Source organism: Gopherus evgoodei, chromosome 8 (genome assembly GCF_007399415.2).
Source record: "Gopherus evgoodei ecotype Sinaloan lineage chromosome 8, rGopEvg1_v1.p, whole genome shotgun sequence".
Taxonomy (NCBI): Eukaryota; Metazoa; Chordata; order Testudines; family Testudinidae; genus Gopherus; species Gopherus evgoodei.
This window is the reverse complement of record NC_044329.1, coordinates 53788160-53807689: the sequence shown is the minus strand read 5'-3', so window position 1 is coordinate 53807689 and position 19530 is coordinate 53788160. Positions and strand designations below refer to the sequence as shown.

The following is a 19530-nucleotide window of genomic DNA, read 5'->3' as shown; positions in this document are numbered from 1 at the left end:
GGGCCAGGGGAGGCGGGGTCGGGACGGAGCTGCCCGCAGTCCCTGTGGGAGGCGCTCGGGGCGGTGTTCGCTCCCCGGAAACCAGAGCAGGCTGCCCGGCGCGGAGGAGCATGACGGCGCCGCTGGCGGGGCTGCTTCGGCTGCAACGCGGCAGGTCTGAGCTCGGCTCCCCTTCCAGCGGCCCTGGGGCAGCTCCCTCTTCCCGCCGTGCGCCGCCCGCCGGCTTTCCGCACCCTCAGCTGCCCGCGACCCCGGCCCTGCACCTCTGCGCCCCGGGACCCCGGTCCTGCACCTCTGCGCCCCGGCCGTGCTCCCCACCTGCACCGCCTGTGCTCCCTTGGAGCCCCAGCTCGGCTCGCTTCCTCCCCTTCCTGAGCTCCCAACTGCAATCCCCCCTGAAGTTCCACCCTCGGGGCGCACGCCTCCCATCCCCTGCAGAGAGCGGGGCAGTGCTGGGCTTTCCTGCCGGGAGGGAGGGGCGGTACAGTGCCACCAACTCTTGCAACATGGGGTTTCTTTTTAAAGGCGCTTAGCTACTTGGGATCTCGGGATTAGGTGAGAAATCGCGGTTTTGCGCCTTTTCCCATTAAAGTGAGTTTCTAGCTCTCCTGATTGTGGAGAAAAGCCTGAAAACCGGGCCTGAGAGTCCCTAAAAGCTCTGAACCCAGGAGGCAAATAAAGAGACCCCACTTCAATTTTTATACGTATATATATCTCTATCTAACTATCTATCATGTGTTTTTGAGTGCTTGAGGTTTGGCAGTACTGCTGTTATTGCAGTGACAGGGTTACAAAGAAAATCTAGGAGTAGACACATGGGAGACTTTGATACTGAGCAGAGGGCAGCCTCTTCTCCAGCAGAGAAACCTCAGGTAACCCCAGGCAACCTTGTCTGAGGGACCAAGGTGTTAAGAAATGACAGTGGTTAAATTTCACCACCTGGACCATACTTACCTCAAACTAGGTGGTGGTAGCTTATTATTTAGTTTGTACCTAGAGCAACCTCATTGTGCTAGGCACTGTACAAATATATAACCAAGAACAGCCCCTGCCCTGGAGGTCTAAGTGCTATTGGATCCAGTGTTACTGGAGTCTTTCATCAGCAGTAAACTTCTCTCCCGCTTTGTTTTTAAAATGACGAGTAATGTAAGTTTAACCACTTTATGGAGAGGTTATAGGCAGTCTCCTTTGTACAGTCAGCAGTCTTTGCGTGTAAACTACTTTCAGTGATACTTTTATAACCAAAATGCTTTATGAAATGCAGCTGCTTCTGGGATGAGAGGCTGGCAACACAGCACAGTATAACACCAGTGCTTACTCTTTTGTTGCAGGAGAAGTGCTTCAGGTAAACAGCTTCTGGGATTGTCCTCCCTGAACAATGACATCCTATTGAAGTCCTGCCGGAACTATCGAGCAGTGCTGTGCACTGAGCTGACAAAGCCATTGATTATTAGGAACCTCCCATCCCCTTCTCTGCAGCTCCATGAGGTACTGTGATTGAGATGTGCAGAACTGCTGATTATTTCAAATAATCTAATATCTCTTAGGTGGCAAACCCACCTACATCCCTGTGTCTCAGGCTCACAGCCTTGGAGTCCTATGCTAGTCCTCTTGGTTTTTTTCCTCTACACCAATGCTATTGGTAAATCCTGCCAGTTTTTCCTCATAGACATCTCCAAGATCTGCTCTTCCTCTTCAGCATCTGCCCACCCCGCATTTTGTGCTCTGATCATCTCTCACTTTTACTACAACATCCTCCTCCTCACTTAGTTTCCCTCACACTCTGCTCACTGTCATCCACAATCCAAAATCCATTTCCCATTCCGGTCTTGGTCTGTCTTGACCGTTTACACTGCAAGCTCTTCAAAACAGACTGTTTGTATGGTGCCTAGCACAATGGAGCCTCTAGATTCTACTGCAGTAATAATACAAGAATTTTTTCATCCGTAGAGTTCAACGCACTTTACAAAGGAGTCAGTGTAATTATCTCCCGTTTATATATGGGGAAACGAAGGCGAAATTGTTTTGTCCAAAGTCACTCAGCAGACTAGTGGCAGAGCCAGGATTAGAATGCAGAGCTCCTGAGTCCCAGTCTAGTGCTCCAGCCACTAGGCCACACTTCTTCCCTAAATAATAAGAGCTTTAAAGATGAAGGTTGTGTGTGGACTAGAAAGGAGAAAAATTCAATAAGAAAGAGGATGATTTGGGACTTTAAAACAACCACTGGGTCAAAGGCTGAGTGACTTTAGTTGAGTCCCTTCCATCTGAGTCTCAGGTTCCCTGTCTGTACTATGGTGGCAATCCGTACCTCACAGAGCTGGTGAGAAGCTTATTTCATGGTTGTACTGCACTTTGATCAAGGAAAGCCCAAGTGCTAATTATTATTTTATCAGCACTAGGATCAGGTAAAACAAGGTGAAAATCCATAGTCCAGTGCTTAGTGCTTGCGTGTACTCATATAATGTATTATGTGACGGCACAGAGAAGCCCATTAAAATGAACAGCTGATAACAAAACTGTGGCAATCAGGGTCCAGACACCCCAGTATCAATTGAATCGATTGTATAGAATATTATTGTACTATAAAAGTGTATTGAGTGAGGTATCATAAGAACTGGTGACATACTAGTCATGAATAGCATTGCGTGATGTGTACAGATGGTATGTAAACAGTTATGTATGTGTGCTAGAAATATGTTCCTAAAAATCTATTCTGGAGGCAGACTCTTTGGAGGCAGTAAATGTAATAATTTCTGTGGGCATCCAGTGAGAGGGACTGGACGCAACAGAGACGTCTCTGGGGAACTTGGGAACTGGGGTTCGCTGGCTGTTCCCTGCAAGGCCAGGTTAAGATTGTCAGTCGCAAAGAGTTTGCTGGTGAGGTTGACGGATGCTTGTGGCAGGGTGCTGACGCCTAGTCCAAGTTCCAGCAAAGCTATCTTGCTGAGGCAGAAGTAACACAGTGGTTGACAGTTCTGGGTGCGCTGAGGAGAGTGTCAAAGAAATAAGCTTGTTAAAAGAATAGTAAAGTAGTACATAAGAGAAAAGTATCCTGAGATAGTAACTGCTGTTCAGTGGATACTATCTTCCACCAAAACACTGGGGGCCAATGCCTCCGCTGGTGTAAATCTGCATAGCTTCAATAAAATCAATGGTACTACCCTGGTTTATACCAGCTGAGGATCTGGTCTGTGCCTCAGAAAACATGGGAGTCTTTTGAGAGAGGGATGGACCAGTGGGTTGGGTTCTGGCCTGGGACTAGAAGAACTGCAATTTGATTTCCTGCTCTGCCACAGACATCCTGTGTGGTCTTGGGTAAGTCACTCAGCTTCTTTGTGCCTCAAGTCCCCATCTGTATAATGGGGATAATAGCCATGCCCTCCCTCCCAGGGGTGTTGTGAGGAGAAGCACATGAAAAATTGTAATGTTCTCAGATACTGTGGTAATGGGGACTATGGAAATACCTGGGAAAGAGGAGAGCTATTTTAAAATGCCAGTGCAGTGAAGTCATCTGTTTAAAATGTTTCTACTGCTTGAAAGGTTCCATTCTCTCTTCCAGGTCAGGGTTGGCGTCCATTACTGTGGAGTAAATTTTGCGGATATCTTGGCCTGTAAGGGTCTATACCAGAAGAAGCATTGCCTTCCATTCACTCCTGGTAAGTAGGAGTATGTCTGATCTGTGTTTAATTCTGAGTGAATTCAGTGCTGGGGACAGATTGACAGCGCTGGGGAATAAAGCTATCTAGATAGCCTTTGATGAATTAACACCAATTGGGGTGGTGATTTTGTATGTCATGAACACCCTGTCCATTAGGAACCAGGCTCAGACCTCCTCACTCATTTAATATAGGCAACTGAAGAGCCAGAAGATGGAAACAAATTGTGGACCTTTCTGACCTTGACTCGAGTCAGACCAGCAGCCTTGAGGTGGACGTCTTCATGTCCTACTGGCTAATTATAAGGAAGAAAATATTTAAATATGTTTTCCAAGACATTCCCAGGCATAAGGGGGTTGGAATGGACTTCCCATTCTTAACACTCACTGTTCCTTTGTCCTTCCACAAACAGAATGGCCCACAGTAAGGGTGTGTCTACACTACCCACTGAATCAGCAGGTAGTGATCGATCTATCGGGGATCGATTTATCGTGTCTCATCTAGACATGATATATCGATCCCCAAATGCGCTCCCCATCGACTCTGGAAGCGGCGCCCGGGGCAGCGGCGACCGTTGATCCTGCGCCGCGAGGACGCAACGTAAGTCAGTCTAAGTTGATCTAAGATATATCAGCTTCAGCTGTGCTATTCTCGTAGCTGAAGTTGCGTATCTTAGATTGATCCCCCCCCGCCCCCAGTGGAGACCAGGCCTAAGTGGGTTGTGTATTCGCCCAAGCGCTGCCTCCTTGTGGGGATCCATTTCTTGTTTTTGTATACTGTCATGCTGCTCTGGGGAAACTCTCTGTGTTTCCCTGCCTCCAACACAGTGCTTAATATGTGCCAGGACTTGCCAGGGCTGAGTGCTGGCACTTCTGGTCTTGCGGCATCAGTTATGAATGTAAAAAATTTGCTTGAGCCCCGGCACCTCTTTTATTACAAATTAAGCTCTGCAACAGCTTTATGGTTAACTGCATCCAGCTAACACACGTTCAGCATCTGCCATCTTTAAGTCAGGTTTAGCACAATATAAATTAAAATGTGCTCATTCTACCCTGATGGATTTTCCTAGCATAGACGAGACCTCACTATGGCCACCAGTCTCTTATCACCTGTCAGTTATATAGAGCTTTGTATTTTCAAAGCGCTGGGCAGAGCTTATCTAATTAATCCTCATGACTATGCCGGGTGAGAGGTTGGTAAGTATAATGAAATACACTTTACAGATGGGCAGGGTGAGACACACAGAGGCTATCCTTGCCCAAGGTCGCTTGGCAATTCAAAGACAGAACTGGGGTTAGAACTCAGGAATTCACAACACCCACCAATGCAATCTAGGTTACTATGATGCCCTTTAAAGCAGTGGCTCCCAACCTTTTCAGACTACTTTACCCCTTTCAGGAGTCTGAGTTGTCTTGCCTTTGTCCCCAAGTTTCACCTTACTTAAAAAATACAAAAGTGTCACAGCACCCTGTTACTGAAAACTTGCTTACCTTCTCATTTTTACCATATAATTATAAAATCAATTGGAATAGAAATATTGTACTTGCATTTCAGTGTATCTTATATAGAGCAGTATAAACAAGTCATTATATGAAATTTTAGTTTCACTGACCTCGCTAGTGCTTTTTCTGTAGCCTGTTGTAAAACTAGGCAAATATCTAGATGAGTTGATGTACCCCCTAGAAAACCCCAGCGTGCACCCAGAGGCATAGGCACCGACTTCTGCTCCCGCCAATGGGTGCTTGACCCCCCTCTGCCCCCGGCCCTGCCCCCACTCCACCCCTTCCCCCATGTCCCCACTCTGCCTCCACCCCGCCCCTATTCCACCCCCTTCCCCAAGTCCCCACCCCACCTCTTCCCTGCCTCCTTCCTTGAGTGTGCTGTGTCCCCGTCCTTCCCGGAGACCACCAAACAGCTGTTTTGCAGCAGGCAGAAGTGCTGGGGTATAGGGGAAGGAGCAGGAACGTGGCGTGCTGAAGGGAGGAGGCGGGGAAGAGGTGGAGCAGCCACACAGTCAGTGCCTATGCTCAGAGGTACACATACCCCTGGTTGAGAACCACTGCTTTAAATACTATGTCTGGAGGGATCATTCTGTATAGTGTGTGTGGCTTTCTCCATGCTTGGTATTCTAGGCATATGCCCTCCTCTTGCTGAATTCCTCCTGCCCCCAACCACTGAACCTCCTGTCCTTGTAGTGGTGAACATGCAGCACCTCTGCTGTGTTTGTTTGCTGCACTAAAACCTTCAGGCTTGAAGATCTCCTTCAGCCCTTGCCAGCCTGGTAGCTGACAGTCCCACTGATGCCGTAAGAACCCGTCTGAAGACAGACAGCCAGGTAGCTTTTACTTTACAATGATTTTAGAAAAGTCCTGACTTCTACTCTGCTCCCATCCATTTACCCAGTACTGTTTTGTCAGTCTGTGTTCCCACAGTGCCACCTTCTGGCCTCCAAGCCTCTTTGCTTCTAAAATCTTCTCTAATGCTGCCTTCAAATGCTGGCTGTATCCCATATGTTGTATGCAAATCTGTGCCATCGTGGATAATCTGGTGATTGGTAATCTGGCAAATACGGTCATTTTCAGAGTTAAAAATGGACTCTGAGCATCTTTGGAGAGCCAAAGTGGCTGAGGTTATATCTTTGATTGGAGCAACTTCTGCTGGTGAGAGAGACAAGCCTCCGAGTTTACAGAGAGCTCTCCTTTGACATTTCAATCTTTTCCAAGCACTGCACCATCTTTGCCAGCTAGTGGGAGTAGAGCTGCCTGTATCTGCCACACAAGGCTAACATTAGCTGAACTCACTATCTCTCTGCTCTCCCCGCCCCAGTCCAGAGCTGGAGTAGATGAGACCTCTAGATCCTGTCTGGAGAGGACAGTGCTGAGCGCAGCTGGGGAAGTGTCCTGGCTCAGTGTTTGTGGGATGTGCATGTCTTTCTCCTGCTTTAGGAATGGAGTTTTCAGGGATGGTGATGGAGACTGGAGCGAATGTCAGCACAGTGCAGGAGGTAAGTGAGATGTAGTGGTGCTGGGGTTAGGAACAGATTCCCAGTTGATCGAGTAGTATTGAGGATGCCGTGTGGGGATAGAGTTTAAGCCATCTGCACTATAGCATATGCGAAGTTCTGAGCTCTGCTTGATGGGTTGGAGGTGTGTGCGGAAAGGTAGTAGTATTGCAAGTCCCATCAGAGAGAGGAATAAGGACCTGGAAAAAGAAGCAAAGGTGGGGTATGTGGGGGAGGTGTCTGATTAATGCAATTGCTGCCTGAACTGTTATCGGGTTTAGTTATCGCTTCTCGGGCCTCTGGCTCAGATCATGTGCTGCTCGGGTCCTTCGTGGGAAAGAAGGAAGATCAAAGACTTAATCCAAAGAAAGAGGTGAGGTCAAGTGATTGTTCTCCTCCTAACACCTGTTCACTGGTGATTTTCCGGCAGGGAGACAGGGTAATTGGTGTGACTGGCACTAGTGCAATGGCTGAGGAGTGTGTAACTGATCAGAAGGTAACTACAATTTAAATATAAATTTGTCTTCCATTATTGCAAAAGGTTTTATGTCTCATGTTGTTCAGTTTTTGGCTCCTGTGAGATCTTCCAGTCTGTGCCTTTCTTTTTGAAGTTTGTTCTCCTGCCCTCATTGCCATGGGCTGGGGTTTGCTTTGGAGAATCCTTGAAAATATGGGTAGGGCTGATAAGAAAAATTGCATTAAAACTTATTTGGATGAAATTAATGGTTTCATATAGTGTAATGTTTGGGACAGTTTGACAACATGCTTCTGTATCATGTTCAAAGTGCTCACTAAAGCTGTTGGAAAAAGCAGAATTTCATCCTTTATCCCTCTACGGATTAAGAGTGTGGCTCTGTCTATCTCCTCATGTAGGTACTGTGGCCAATCCCAGAAGGTGTTTCTTATGAAGAAGCTGCGGCATTGCCTGTGTCTTATGGCACAGCCATTTTGGCCCTGGAACATAGAGCACGCACACAACCAGGGTAAGTGATCAGAGGAGTCCAAAGCATGACATGTGTCCAGCAGTAAAGTGATACTTAGCCCTTGCAGAGTGCACTTCATTTGCAAAAAATCAAACATATATCTCATAAGTAGAGCTGGTTGCAATATTTTCAACAAAACGTTTTGGTCATTGGGATATACTGTTTTGTCCAACTCTAAATGTTTCATGGAGACCTATTGATTTTGATGGAAAAGCTTCTGAGATCCAGGGTGGTCTCTCTGCTCACTTCTAGAGAGAGAGCGACCCCCAGATCTGAAAACCTGGCCTTTTCAATACAAAAAGACATTTTGACATAATTCCATTTACCAAAAATGCTTGAACGGTTTTTGCTTGGGTTCTGTATTGGAACGGAAACAAATTTCAAAGTCTGGAAGGTTGTCACGAAACAGAATTGTTCTTCAGCCAGCTGTGCTCGTAACATCTAATCTCCCATACGAGGCACACATAAAAATAATGTCAAGGCACTCGGTGAACTCATTAAGTATTATTATCATTGCCACTATGTAGATGGGGAAACAAAGACGTAGAGAAGGTGTTGTGGCCGAGGTCATGTTGTATGTTAGTGATGAAGCTGGGAATAACATCCAGGCATTCCCAGTTTCTAAACTCTGCTCAGATCACTAGTTCAGGCTGTCTCTTTGTCCTGTGGGGAATGAGGCTGCTCTGTTTCCCTGGCCTCTGATTTGCAATGAGTTTGACAAGAGTATAGTGCAAATTAATGGGCATTGTGTGTATGGGTGAAGATGTGTTGTTTTGTTAAGTGTCACTGTCCACACCGAGAGTGAGAACCACAAAGTAAACCAGAACTGGATGACAGGTTTCAGAGTAGCAACCGTGTTAGTGAGTATCAGGAAAAAGAACAGGAGTACTTGTGGCACCTTAGAGACTAGCATGTTTAATTGGGCATAAACGTTTTTGGGCTAATCCGATGAAGTGGCTTTCAGCTCATGAAAGCTTATGCCCAAATAAATGTGTTAGTCTCTAAAGGTGCTACAAGTACTCTTCGTTTTTTTTGCAGAACTGGATGCTGAATCCACTTTGAGGACAACGCTCTTGAAAAAAAGAAAAGACTCAGATCTGCTTCCGTCAGTATTTTGTGGGAAAATACTAGGATAGAATAATAGCTGCTAGGGATGGAAATGACCTGTTCTGACAGACAGCCCATCTCCCTACCCCTCCCAGCTAGGGCAGATCTATTCTTTACAGCAGGGGTCGGCAACTTTTCAGAAGTGCTGTGCCAAGTCTTCATTTATTCACTCTAATTTAAGGTTTCGCGTGCCGGTAATACATTTTAACTCTTTTAGAAGGTCTCTTTCTATAAGTCTATATTATATAACTAAACTATTGTATGTAAAGTAAACAAGGTTTTCAAAATGTTTAAGAAGCATCATTTAAAATTATATTAGTGCTTATCTTACACCGCCAGCCTGCTCAGCTCGCTGCCAGCCTGGGGTTCTGTTCACCTAGGCCGGCAGCGGGCTGAGCAGGGCCTGTGGCCGGGACCCCCAGATCTGGGTGGGGGAGGTTCAGGGGTTAGGGAAGAGGGCTATGGTGTGTGGGGGGTGTAGGGCAGAGGGCTGAGTGTGTGTGTGGGGGGGTCAAGGCAGAAGGCTGGGTGTGTGGGGGGGTTCAAGGGTCAGGGAAAAGGGCTGGGTGTGTGGTGAGGTGCAGGGCAGAGGCTGAATATGTGGGAGGGTTCAAGGGTCAGGGCAAAGGGCTGGGTATGTGGTGGGGTACAGGGCAGAAGGCTGAATGTGTGTGGGGGGGTACAGGGCAGAGGGATGGGGCTGTGGGGGTGCTGGGCAGAGGGATGGGTGTGTGTGGGGGCTCGGCAGAGGGATGGGGCTGTGGGGATGCAGGGCAGAAGGCTGGATGTGTGAGGGGGTTCAAGGGTCAGGGCAGAGGACTGGGGGGCATGGGGGCTGCAGGGCATAAAGCTGAGTGTGTGTGTGGGGGTCAGGGCTGGGGCATGTGCAGGGCAGAAGGCTGGGGGCATGGGGGCTGCAGGACATAAAGCTGAGTGTGTGGGGGGTGCAGGGCAGAAGGCTGGGTGTGTGTTTGGTGGTCAGGGCAGAGGGCTGAAGGGTGTGGGGGGGATGCAGGGCAGAGGGCTGAATGTGGGGGGGGTCAGGGCAAAGGGCTGCGGTGCTCGGCTCGTGTGGGTGCTCCCAGCCCCCTGCCCTGAGCAGCTCATGGCAGGGGGCTGGAAGGGTGGTGCCCTGTTCCATACCCTTCCCCAAGGCTCCATCCCCACCTGTCTCTGCCTCTAGGGAGCTGCCTACATGCTGCTGCTCTTCCCCCTCCCCCTTGCTAGGGCCATCAACTGATTGGCGCAGGAGAGGGGGCAGGTCAGGAAAGCACCACCTTGGAGGAAGATGCGGGGGAGGGGGAAGCTTGGCTGCCGCAGAACCAAGCTTCTGCCTCCTGCTCCCGCAGGGGAGACGGGTGGGTGGCGGCGCTGAGTGGGGCTGGGGGCCAGAAACGCGGCAGGCGGCTGCGTGCTGCTCAAAATCGGCTCGTGTGCCAGGTTTGGCACGCGTGCCCCAGGTTGCTGACCCCTGCTTTACAGTATATTTTCCAGTACTTTGTCTAGTGTTTTTTTTAAATGTCCCATGTCTGCTGCTTCCCTCGGGAGATTCTGCTGCTGTCTGGTTTCATGGGGTGCGCTCAGTGGAGGGCGCACTATGCTAGGCTTTGAGTCCCAGTCTGTGTTTCAGGGTTTTGTCTGTGGTGGCTGATTATAAGGGCAGTGATGCATAGTTCAGTAGTAGAGGGGAGACCCTTCCAGGCTGACATGGGACATGCTGGAAAGGCTTGGTGGTCTGGGAGTATGGAGGTGTAAGGAGTCCTGGGTTCATATAGCGGGAAATCCGTCACAGATATTGATGGTACCTTTACTTTTATGGAGAAATGATAGTTTCATGTTTAACACTGTACTGGGACCTACGGGTGAGGTGGGTCAGTTTTTTCTCTGTGACAGACTGACTGTGTCACCTTGGGCAAGTTACTTAATCTTTGTCCCTCCGTTTCCCAATCTGTAAAATGGGGCTTATTCTCTACTTCAGAGAGATGTCATATATAAGTAATAATATTGACCGATGTATGGGAGGGGCTCAGATACTATGGTAATGGGGTACCCAAATGGAAGATGGTCACCTTGAAAAGGCAATACACTAGTCGATAAACTGTATGTGTTACTTTAAAATTGTTCAAAGCTCATAGCCTGCATGAGGGGTGCTTTTGTAAACTGAAAGTACACAAACGCATTGATAGCTTTTCAACAATTTAAAATTACATATTTAAAAAAGGATTTTATACCCTTGTGATGCTCTTGACAAAAAGGTGAGCCTGCTGAACAGACTGATTTTTATAAGCCCCAGAAAACACTGCATATTGCTGTGAAATAGCTGGTAGGGTTGTGCTGTATCCTAGGCAGGCAAATTGTGTCCAAGTCCAACCTGTTGTTTAGCTGAAAATTAGCCTTGCTGCCCAATACCTGTGCATGCCATGCATTGCTCTGCTAATTTATCCTAAGACAATAGCTCTCCTTTTGGATAAGTAGGCTTGTACTGTTACAGGTAGGTCTTAAGGGAAACATTGGTCCCTTTGGGAGCAAAGGAGCCTGTTTGGGAATTTTTTTACTGCTGGATTGGGATTTGGAAGTTCAGCAAGTGCCCTGCAGAGGTTTTAGAGTGTGTATGGAATAGGGAGACTGATAGTGGGTTTGCCTTTCCAGCAGCTGAACTAAAATGCTTTAAACTGACATCCCCCCCCCACCCCCCGGACAATCTCAGAGCTCTTTACAAACATGTTTGAATTGGGCCTCCAAACTCCCCTGTGAGGCACATGAGCATTGCTGGCATTTTATAGATGAAGAGAACAAAGCAAGAGAGAGAACTGACTTGCCCACATTGACACAGGATGTCTGTGGCAGAGCTAAGAACAGCATCCAGAGACAACTCTTGTGCTTAACAGAAAAAACGTCCTCTCCCCACAGTGTAGGTAACTACATTCCTGCCCCAACTCTGCAAACAGCACAGTTTGCTGCAGGGCTTTGGAGCTGTGCTCCAGCTGTGCTTCAGTCCAGGCAAAAGCCCTGGTTTGCTGTTACACCTGAAGTGGAGTAAATGTATATCTACTTGTACAGTCACTGAAAACCAGCAGATATTCTCTTATCAGATCACTTCACTTTGGAATATAAAAGATTCACACATGACTGGGGATAGGGTGATTAGTTTCACCCGGGTATGAATTGGTGTTTGAGAAAAGTCAAGCTCCCCGTACTCATGCCATTGGAAAAGATTCTGGGAAAGAGAATACCATTTAAGATGGGGAAAATTCTTACTATTGAAATGGATCATGGGGTAATCAGTTGCTGGAGTCTTTTTAAGCTGATCAAGGAGATCTTGCATCTTCAAAAGAAATGGGAAACTGTGAATTGTTTGCAGGAGTGCAATGCTTTTCTGTTGGGCGGGAAGCTCTGTTCATTTCAGTCTCTCTGTCTCCGTCTTAGGGAAACGGTTTTAGTGACAGCAGCTGCTGGGGCCACGGGACTTGCTGCTATCGATGTGGCTGCTAATGTTCTCAAGGCAAAGGTATTTCCCTTTTTCAAATGAATCTGTATTCTATATGCGTCCCACTGTAGTAATGCCGTGCCTTTTTGTAGCATGCTCCATCTGAGCATTCAAAGACCTTTCCAAACACTAATGAATTAAATTTAACAAAGTAGGCAAGTATTATTCTTCATTTTCAAGATGTGCATACTAAAGGATGTGGAGGTTGGGAGTTTCCCAAGGTGTGTCAATGAATTATTGGCAGAGCGGCGAATAGAACCCAGGAGATTAGTAAAATCAGAGGGGCTGGTAATCCAGTAGACTAGACTCCATCTCTCAGGCTCTGTCTCTCTCTCTCAGGGTACGTCTGCACTACAGGATTATTTCGATTTTACATAAACCGGTTTTGTAAAACAGATTATATAAAATCGAGTGCACGCAGCCATACTAAGCGCATTAATTCGGCGGTGTGCATCCATATACCGAGGCTAGCATTGATTTCCAGAGCGTTGCACTGTGGGTAGCTATCCCGTAGCTATCCCATAGTTCCTGCAGTCTCCCCCACCCCTTGGAATTCTGGGTTGAGATCCCAGTGCCTGATGGGGCAAAAAACATTGTCGTGGGTGGTTCTGGGTACAGCCTCACCGCTCCCTCCGTGAGAGCAGCAGACAACCGTTTCGCACCTTTTTTCCTGGGTGAACTGTGTAAACGCCATAGCACAGCAAGCGTGGACCCTGCTCAGATCAAGACCGCAATCGTGTACGTTGTAAACACCTCGCGCATTCTCGTGCAGTCTATGCTGAACCAGGACCTGCAAAGCCAGGCAAGGAGGAGGCGGCTACGGCAGCGCGGTGACGAGAGCGATGAGGACATGGACACAGAATTTTCTCAAACTGTGGGCCCCTGCGCTTTGGAGATCCTGCTGTTAATGGGGCAGGTTCTAGCCATTGAACACCGATTTTGGGCCCGGGAAACAAGCATAGACTGGTGGGACCGCATAGTTTTGCAGGTTTGGGACAATTCGCAGTGGCTGCGAAACTTTTGTGTGCGTTAGGGCACTTTCATGGAACTTTGTGACTTGCTTTCCCCTGCCGTGAAAAGCCAGAATGCCAAGATGAGAGCAGCCCTCACAGTTGAGAAGCGAGTGGCAATAGCCCTCTGGAAGCTTGCAATGCCAGACAGCTACTGGTCAGTCGGGAATCAATTTGGAGTGGGAAAATCTGCTGTGGGGGCTGCTGTGATGCAAGTAGCCAAAGCAATCATTAAGCTGCTGCTATGAAAGGTTGTGACTCTGGGAAACGTGCAGGTCATAGTGGATGGCTTTGCTGCAATGGGATTCCCTAACTGTGGTGGGGCGACAGATTGAACCCATATCCCTGTCTTGGCACTGGAGCACCAGGGCACCCAGTACATAAACCGCAAGGGGTACTTTTCATTGGTGCTGCAAGCACTGGTGGATCACAAGGGATGTTTCACCAACATCCACGTGGGATGGCCAGGAACGGTTCATGATGCTCACGTCTTCAGTAACACTGCTCTGTTTAAACGGCTGCAGCAAGGGAATTACTTCCCAGACCAGAAAATAACATTTGGGGATGTTGATATGCCTATAGTTATCCTGGGGGATCCAGCCTACCCCTTGATGCCATGGCTCATGAAGCCATACACAGACAGCCTGGACAGTTGTCAGGAGTTGTTCAACTATAGGCTGAGCAAGTGCAGAATGGTGGTAGAATTTGCATTTGGCCGTTTAAAGGTGCACTGGCGCACATTACTGACTCACTCAGGCCTCAGCCAAACCAATGTCCCCATTGTTATTGCTGCTTGCTGTGTGCTCCACAGTCTCTGTGAGAGTAAGGGGAAGACCTTTATGGGGGGGTGGGAGGCTGAGGCAAATCACCTGGCCGCTGATTACGCACAGCCAGACACCAGGGCGATTAGAAGAGCACACCAGGAAGCGATGTGCATCAGAGAAGTTTTGAAAACGAGTTTCATCATGGGCCAGGGTACGGTGTGACTGCTGTGTTTGTTTCCCCTTGATGACCCCCCCCCTTGATTGACTCATCCCCTGTAAGCAACCCACCCTCTCCCTTAGATTACAACTTGTTTAAGGAAATAAAGTCACTGTCATTTGAAAATCATGTATTCTTTATTAATTAATTGTAAAAAGAGGGAGAGAACTGACAAGGTAGCCCAGGTGTGGTTTGGGAGGAGGATAGGAGGGAAGGAAAAGGCCACTAAAAAAATTTCAAAGTAATGACAGCCTTTTGGTTGGGCTGTCCACGGGGGTGGAGTGGGTGGGTGCACGGAGCTTCCCCCAACGCATTCTTACACGTCTGGGTGAGGAGGGTATGAAACATGGTGAGGGATGAGGGTGGTTACACGGGCTGCAGCGGCACTCTGTGACCCTGCTGCTGTTCCTGAAGCTCCACCAGGTGTCGGAGGATGTCAGTTTGATCACGCAGCAGACCCAGCGTTGCATCCCGCCACCGCTGATCTTCCTGCTTACACCTCTGATCTTCCTGTTGCCACCTCTCATCTCAAGCGTCCCTCCTATCCTCACATTGGTCCCTCTTGTCCTCACATTCACTGGCATCTTTCCTGTAATTTGATACCACGTCCTTCCACTCATTCAGATGAGTTCTTTCATTGCGGGTCACTTCTGTTACTGAAATATCGGGTCTGCCTAGCTGAGAGCCAATAACAAAGCTATTAGTAACTTTCACAGTTCCCCCTTCGGGTCTGACAATCTGGGTTGTCAGATTGTCAGGCCCGTTATGTAATTTGCGATTAAGCTGGAGGGATAGATACTGGTCTTTTGTATGGGCAGCAGAGTCCCTAAGTCACAGCATTACAGAGACATTTTGCACATTGCATTACTACCCAAACAATACATAAGAAAAACAGAAAGAAAATATTTTATTTAACAACTGTACAGAAGAGGCCAGTAAACTATGACCCAAGATCTGGGAGGAGGTTTTTAAAACTAAAGGTGTGATTAAGAGACACAGCATGGAAAACAACAGCAGCATTATTAATAGCTTGTAAAATTTTTTTTAATTAAACCAGAGTGATTAACATAAAAACAGCATTTTTTTATGCAAGCACAAGCCTTTCCTAACTTAGCATTCATGACATCTAGCACACGTGTATTTTGCAAAGTTATTTTTGCTACTTTATTAATTTTTTGTTGCAACTTTTGAAAAGTGTCTATTGATGCATTAGCTGTTTTTTTAAGTTTGCAGAAATATTTATAACTGCTTTTTTGAGCTTAGCCACCCCCCACCCAGGAATGAGTGTACGGACAAAAGAGTGGAATTTTGTTTGTCTGGCAACTAAGGGATTGGGGCACTGACTATAAATTAGTTAGGTATACTAGGTGGTCTAATTTTTTAAATGTTTTGGTGACTAATTTAGTTTTATATGCATTTTTTTTATGGACTTGTTAGGATTCGGTATGTGGGAGCCCACACTCCCCTAACCGGTCCAAATGCTTGCAAGGAGCACTGTGAATGTTTATACTTTTATCCAGAAAGTGTCCAAGTATGTTTTTATGACCACAGATTAGATGGTATTTTTGATGTGTTTGTAAGGGCAGTGGGCCAAGTCTGGTGTTTAAGATTATTTTGAATGGCCATTAGCTGGTTATTTACAAAATTTTGAATTTTTAAACATACTAGATTTTACTGTAATGCCTTTTCAGCCTTAGTTATATTTAATATTTTTTTGGTGTAGTATTATATTATATTTGTTATTTAACTATTTTTGATATTTTAAAAAGGCATTAACATTAATAGCCTAGGAGGAGGTGTATTACAGGGTAATGGGGGAGATGGCAGGGGCAACAAGGTGCCTTTGGTACCTGTTGTTTAAAATTTAATTAGGGAGAGCAATACATGCTGAAGGATTTATTTAGAACACAGGGCGCAGCCTGTAGAACAAACCCCAAAATTTAATTAATACAACATTCCCAAGCATGGGTTTTACAAATTTTTTTTTGCCAGTGTATAATTTTTTGTGTTTTTACTGGGATTAGTTTTTAATATGTTTTTTAGTTAGGAATTCCGGGACTTTGGCAATTTTAGTGGAGTGAGTGTTTGTTTCAAAAAAAAAAAAAATCATGGTTCACCATTTTACAGGGGAGAGGTTACCAGCATATTATTCTGTAATGGTTTTGATTTTTTTAGAAAAATCCGAAGGCACAGTAGGTTTGTTAGTGGACAAGGGAGAGGTTACTAGCACATTACCTTGGTGTTTTTTTTTTTTTGTTTTTTGTTTTTTGTTTTTTTGTTGTCCAGAAGGCACAGCAGAGCTAGAAAGAGGAATAGGCTAATTATTAGTAGGAGAATTCTCCCAAGGTGGAGAGGTCTTTTTGCAGTGAGAATAATGGGCTCAGTCAGTCAGTCTTTGGCACTTTACAGCGGTGTTAGTAGTTAGCAGAACTGAATAAGGGCCTTTTTAGCATGGAGCCAAAGCAGTCTTTCGTTGGTGGACCTTTACGTAGATTTAGTTTTTTTATTTTAAGGAGTGGCAGGGCTGCTAGGGCTTTTGGGTAGCGCTGCTTTACCTGTGAGAGAGGAAACCTAACACATTTTATTAGTGCCTGGCAGTGTTTTACAGATCTCATAGCTGCTTGGGCACATTCAAGCCCCCGCTTTTTGTTGTCCGCCAAGTCTTAGCTGTGAGGAGTGTTTCTGAATGGAGTTAGTGTTTTATTTTTAGCTTGAGCATACTAGCTATTTTTTTTAGTTAATTTTTTTGTTTTTTGGGTTTTTTTTGGCTTTTTTTAACCTACAGAGGAAACTTTGACTTTTTACTGATACACTTTTTTTTAATAATGAATACATAAACATTGCTATTATACAGTACATTAGTTTTATTATTTAATGTATGCTATATATACCCTTTTACTAAATAATTTTATTACAGAGCTTTGGAGCAACAAGTCAGGACAAGCGCACCCACTTTGAGGAGTTTACATAATACAACTTTTAGTTTAATAGCTTTTTACCATCCCCAGCCCTCTGGCTAGAAATCTGAGGTAGCCAGAAGGATCCCATGTACAATATGGGGAGTGGGTTAACTTTTTATGTTCTTGCTTTTAAAGACTGTTGGTATGCAAATTTTAACAACAATTTTTTTAATTAATAATTTGGCCAATGAAGTTTTTTCTTTTTACTTAAGCAAATGTGTTATACTTTAGTATATTACATTGTTTTGATTTATTTAAATACTTTGTATTTTAAGTTGAATAAAACAAGTATTTGCATTTAACTTTTTTGTTTGATTTTAAATTAGACTATTTTATGAAAATATTAAACACAACAATTTTAGCCACAAGACAAACACCACAAAACAGAACATAGAACACAAAACATAATTTTTATTGTGCCAGTAAATGCATAGTACATTAAATGCTGTTCAGCTGGCATCAGTTTTCTCTGATTATTTGAAAGACAAAAAAAAAATCAGAGGTTTATCCTCCTGGGCAGTTAATTATTGCTTAAAATATATAAATACTTTTATTGATTTTAGGCAAAACAGAGGAATTACCCCATATTTTTTTGTATTTGTTTTATAGGCAGCCCAGGTTTCAGTGGCTTTTACTTCTTTATTAGTTAGATAATTTGCATTAATACAGATGCTTTTTGGCTTGCTTTTGGATTTAAAGCTATTTACAGCTTAAAGATTTTTACTTTAAAAGGGACATAATTAACTTTATTAGAATTTTGATTGCTTTTTACTTATAACTTTTGCTTTAAACATTGAAAGAAAACATTACTACTTATAGTGCCCCTTAGAGCCTAATAAAATTTTAATTACATAGCACTGTATACATTTTTTAGCTAATTTAACTAAATTGTTTATAGCCAAATGATTGCAATTTAATAACTTTTTTGCCTGAATTTATTTACAAACATTTTAAAGACACCAAGAACTTTTTTTAGCATTTTTACAAAGTTTAACTGCTGTTTTTTTCAGCAACTACAGAGTTAACTTCTCACTCTTCCTTAAATTACTTGCTTGTTTTCCAACAGCCATTTTTATTAACTTAAATGACCATTTTAAGTATTGTCCTGGGTATTTGAAATTCCCATGCTTACATTTACTTACTTTTTTTTTATTACACTCTCAAAATTTTCCAACCTGTTTTTCAGTCTCTCTGTCTGTTGCCTGCCCGCCTGGGCCCGATCCTGCTTTTTTTGCTGAACCGTCCCTTCCATGGGCACCAACTTGTTCCACTGCCAGTTTAGCTAGGAGGGTGGGCTTTTTAACTAGCCCCCACCCTTCCTGGTCTCTTCCCTTAAACATTTTTACTTACAAGACTACCCGAGTCCTTCCTTGTAAGGCTTGCTACCTGGACAAAACCACATGGCCCATTGCCGTTTAACTATTTAAATTTTTTTTTTGACTTTTTTTTTTTGAACACCAGGTAAAGGCCATTTACTTAACATATAATTCAAAGGACTGTCCTTAGAAGGTTTATTCAGAGACCCACCCATCTGTCTTCTGACACTTAAACAGAACAGAGAATTACATAGAGAGCAGAGGGAATTACGGTCTAATTCAGGTTTTTTTACTTTTATACACTGACCACTACAGGGGACGGGACAGAAGGATTTTAATTCGACGTCAGAGTTTCATCGCATGCAATGGCTTCCACCCTGAGGAATTACGAACGAGAGGTTCAGTTCCGCCCACACACCTAACACCCAAATGAACAGAGCAAAAAAACAACAGTAACCGGTTAAACAGAACAGAACCAGAACCAGATAACATTTCCTTATGCTATTAGGGCTCACCTTATCGGAGCACAAACCCCAGGGGCTGTGGCGGAGTGAGGAAGAGGGGCTAAACACCCCTATGGCGCCGCTCCTAGTTCGCCGCAGCCATCCGGAGTCCGATGTCCGAGCTAGGAGGGTCCCATCTGGGATGCCAGAAACTGTTACCGAAATATCAGGTCTGCCTAGCTGAGAGCCAATAACAGCCTGACAGGGATAAGGAAAAGATGCTTTATTTTGCAGAAGAAAGGAGAGCCTTGTACCTTGGTACAAAAAACTTTACTTAGTACAAAAATCAAGAATTTTTTATACATGCTCACACACAGGCTTCGGTCGTGCTAGCATTTGATTGGTGGTTAACAAACCCTGTACTTTTGCAATCTGCTCAGCAAAAACTGGCTAAGAACCAGCTTTAACTGCCTGAAAACTGATAAGAGGAGACAGTTCAAAAGTTTAGGGTACTGTGTCCGTGAGGCTTCTGCTTCTTCCTACTGGCTGCTTATAAACTGTTAAGGGGGGCTATTAGTGACTTTCA

General features: G+C 45.2%; 1 protein-coding gene across 2 annotated transcripts in view; it reads left to right on the top strand.

Moving 5' to 3' along the window:
- The first annotated feature begins 66 nt into the window (after positions 1–66).
- Positions 67–19530, top strand: part of LOC115656348 (quinone oxidoreductase-like protein 2) — a 30651-nt gene continuing 11187 nt past the window's right edge. For both annotated transcript variants that reach the window (XM_030572927.1, XM_030572925.1), the window contains exons 1-7: positions 67–154; positions 1332–1488; positions 3560–3656; positions 6602–6660; positions 7088–7153; positions 7531–7640; positions 12174–12255. In XM_030572927.1, coding sequence (XP_030428787.1) covers positions 111–154; positions 1332–1488; positions 3560–3656; positions 6602–6660; positions 7088–7153; positions 7531–7640; positions 12174–12255 — 615 coding nt within the window. In that variant the 5' untranslated portion in view covers positions 67–110. The remainder of the gene's footprint in view (positions 155–1331; positions 1489–3559; positions 3657–6601; positions 6661–7087; positions 7154–7530; positions 7641–12173; positions 12256–19530) is intronic.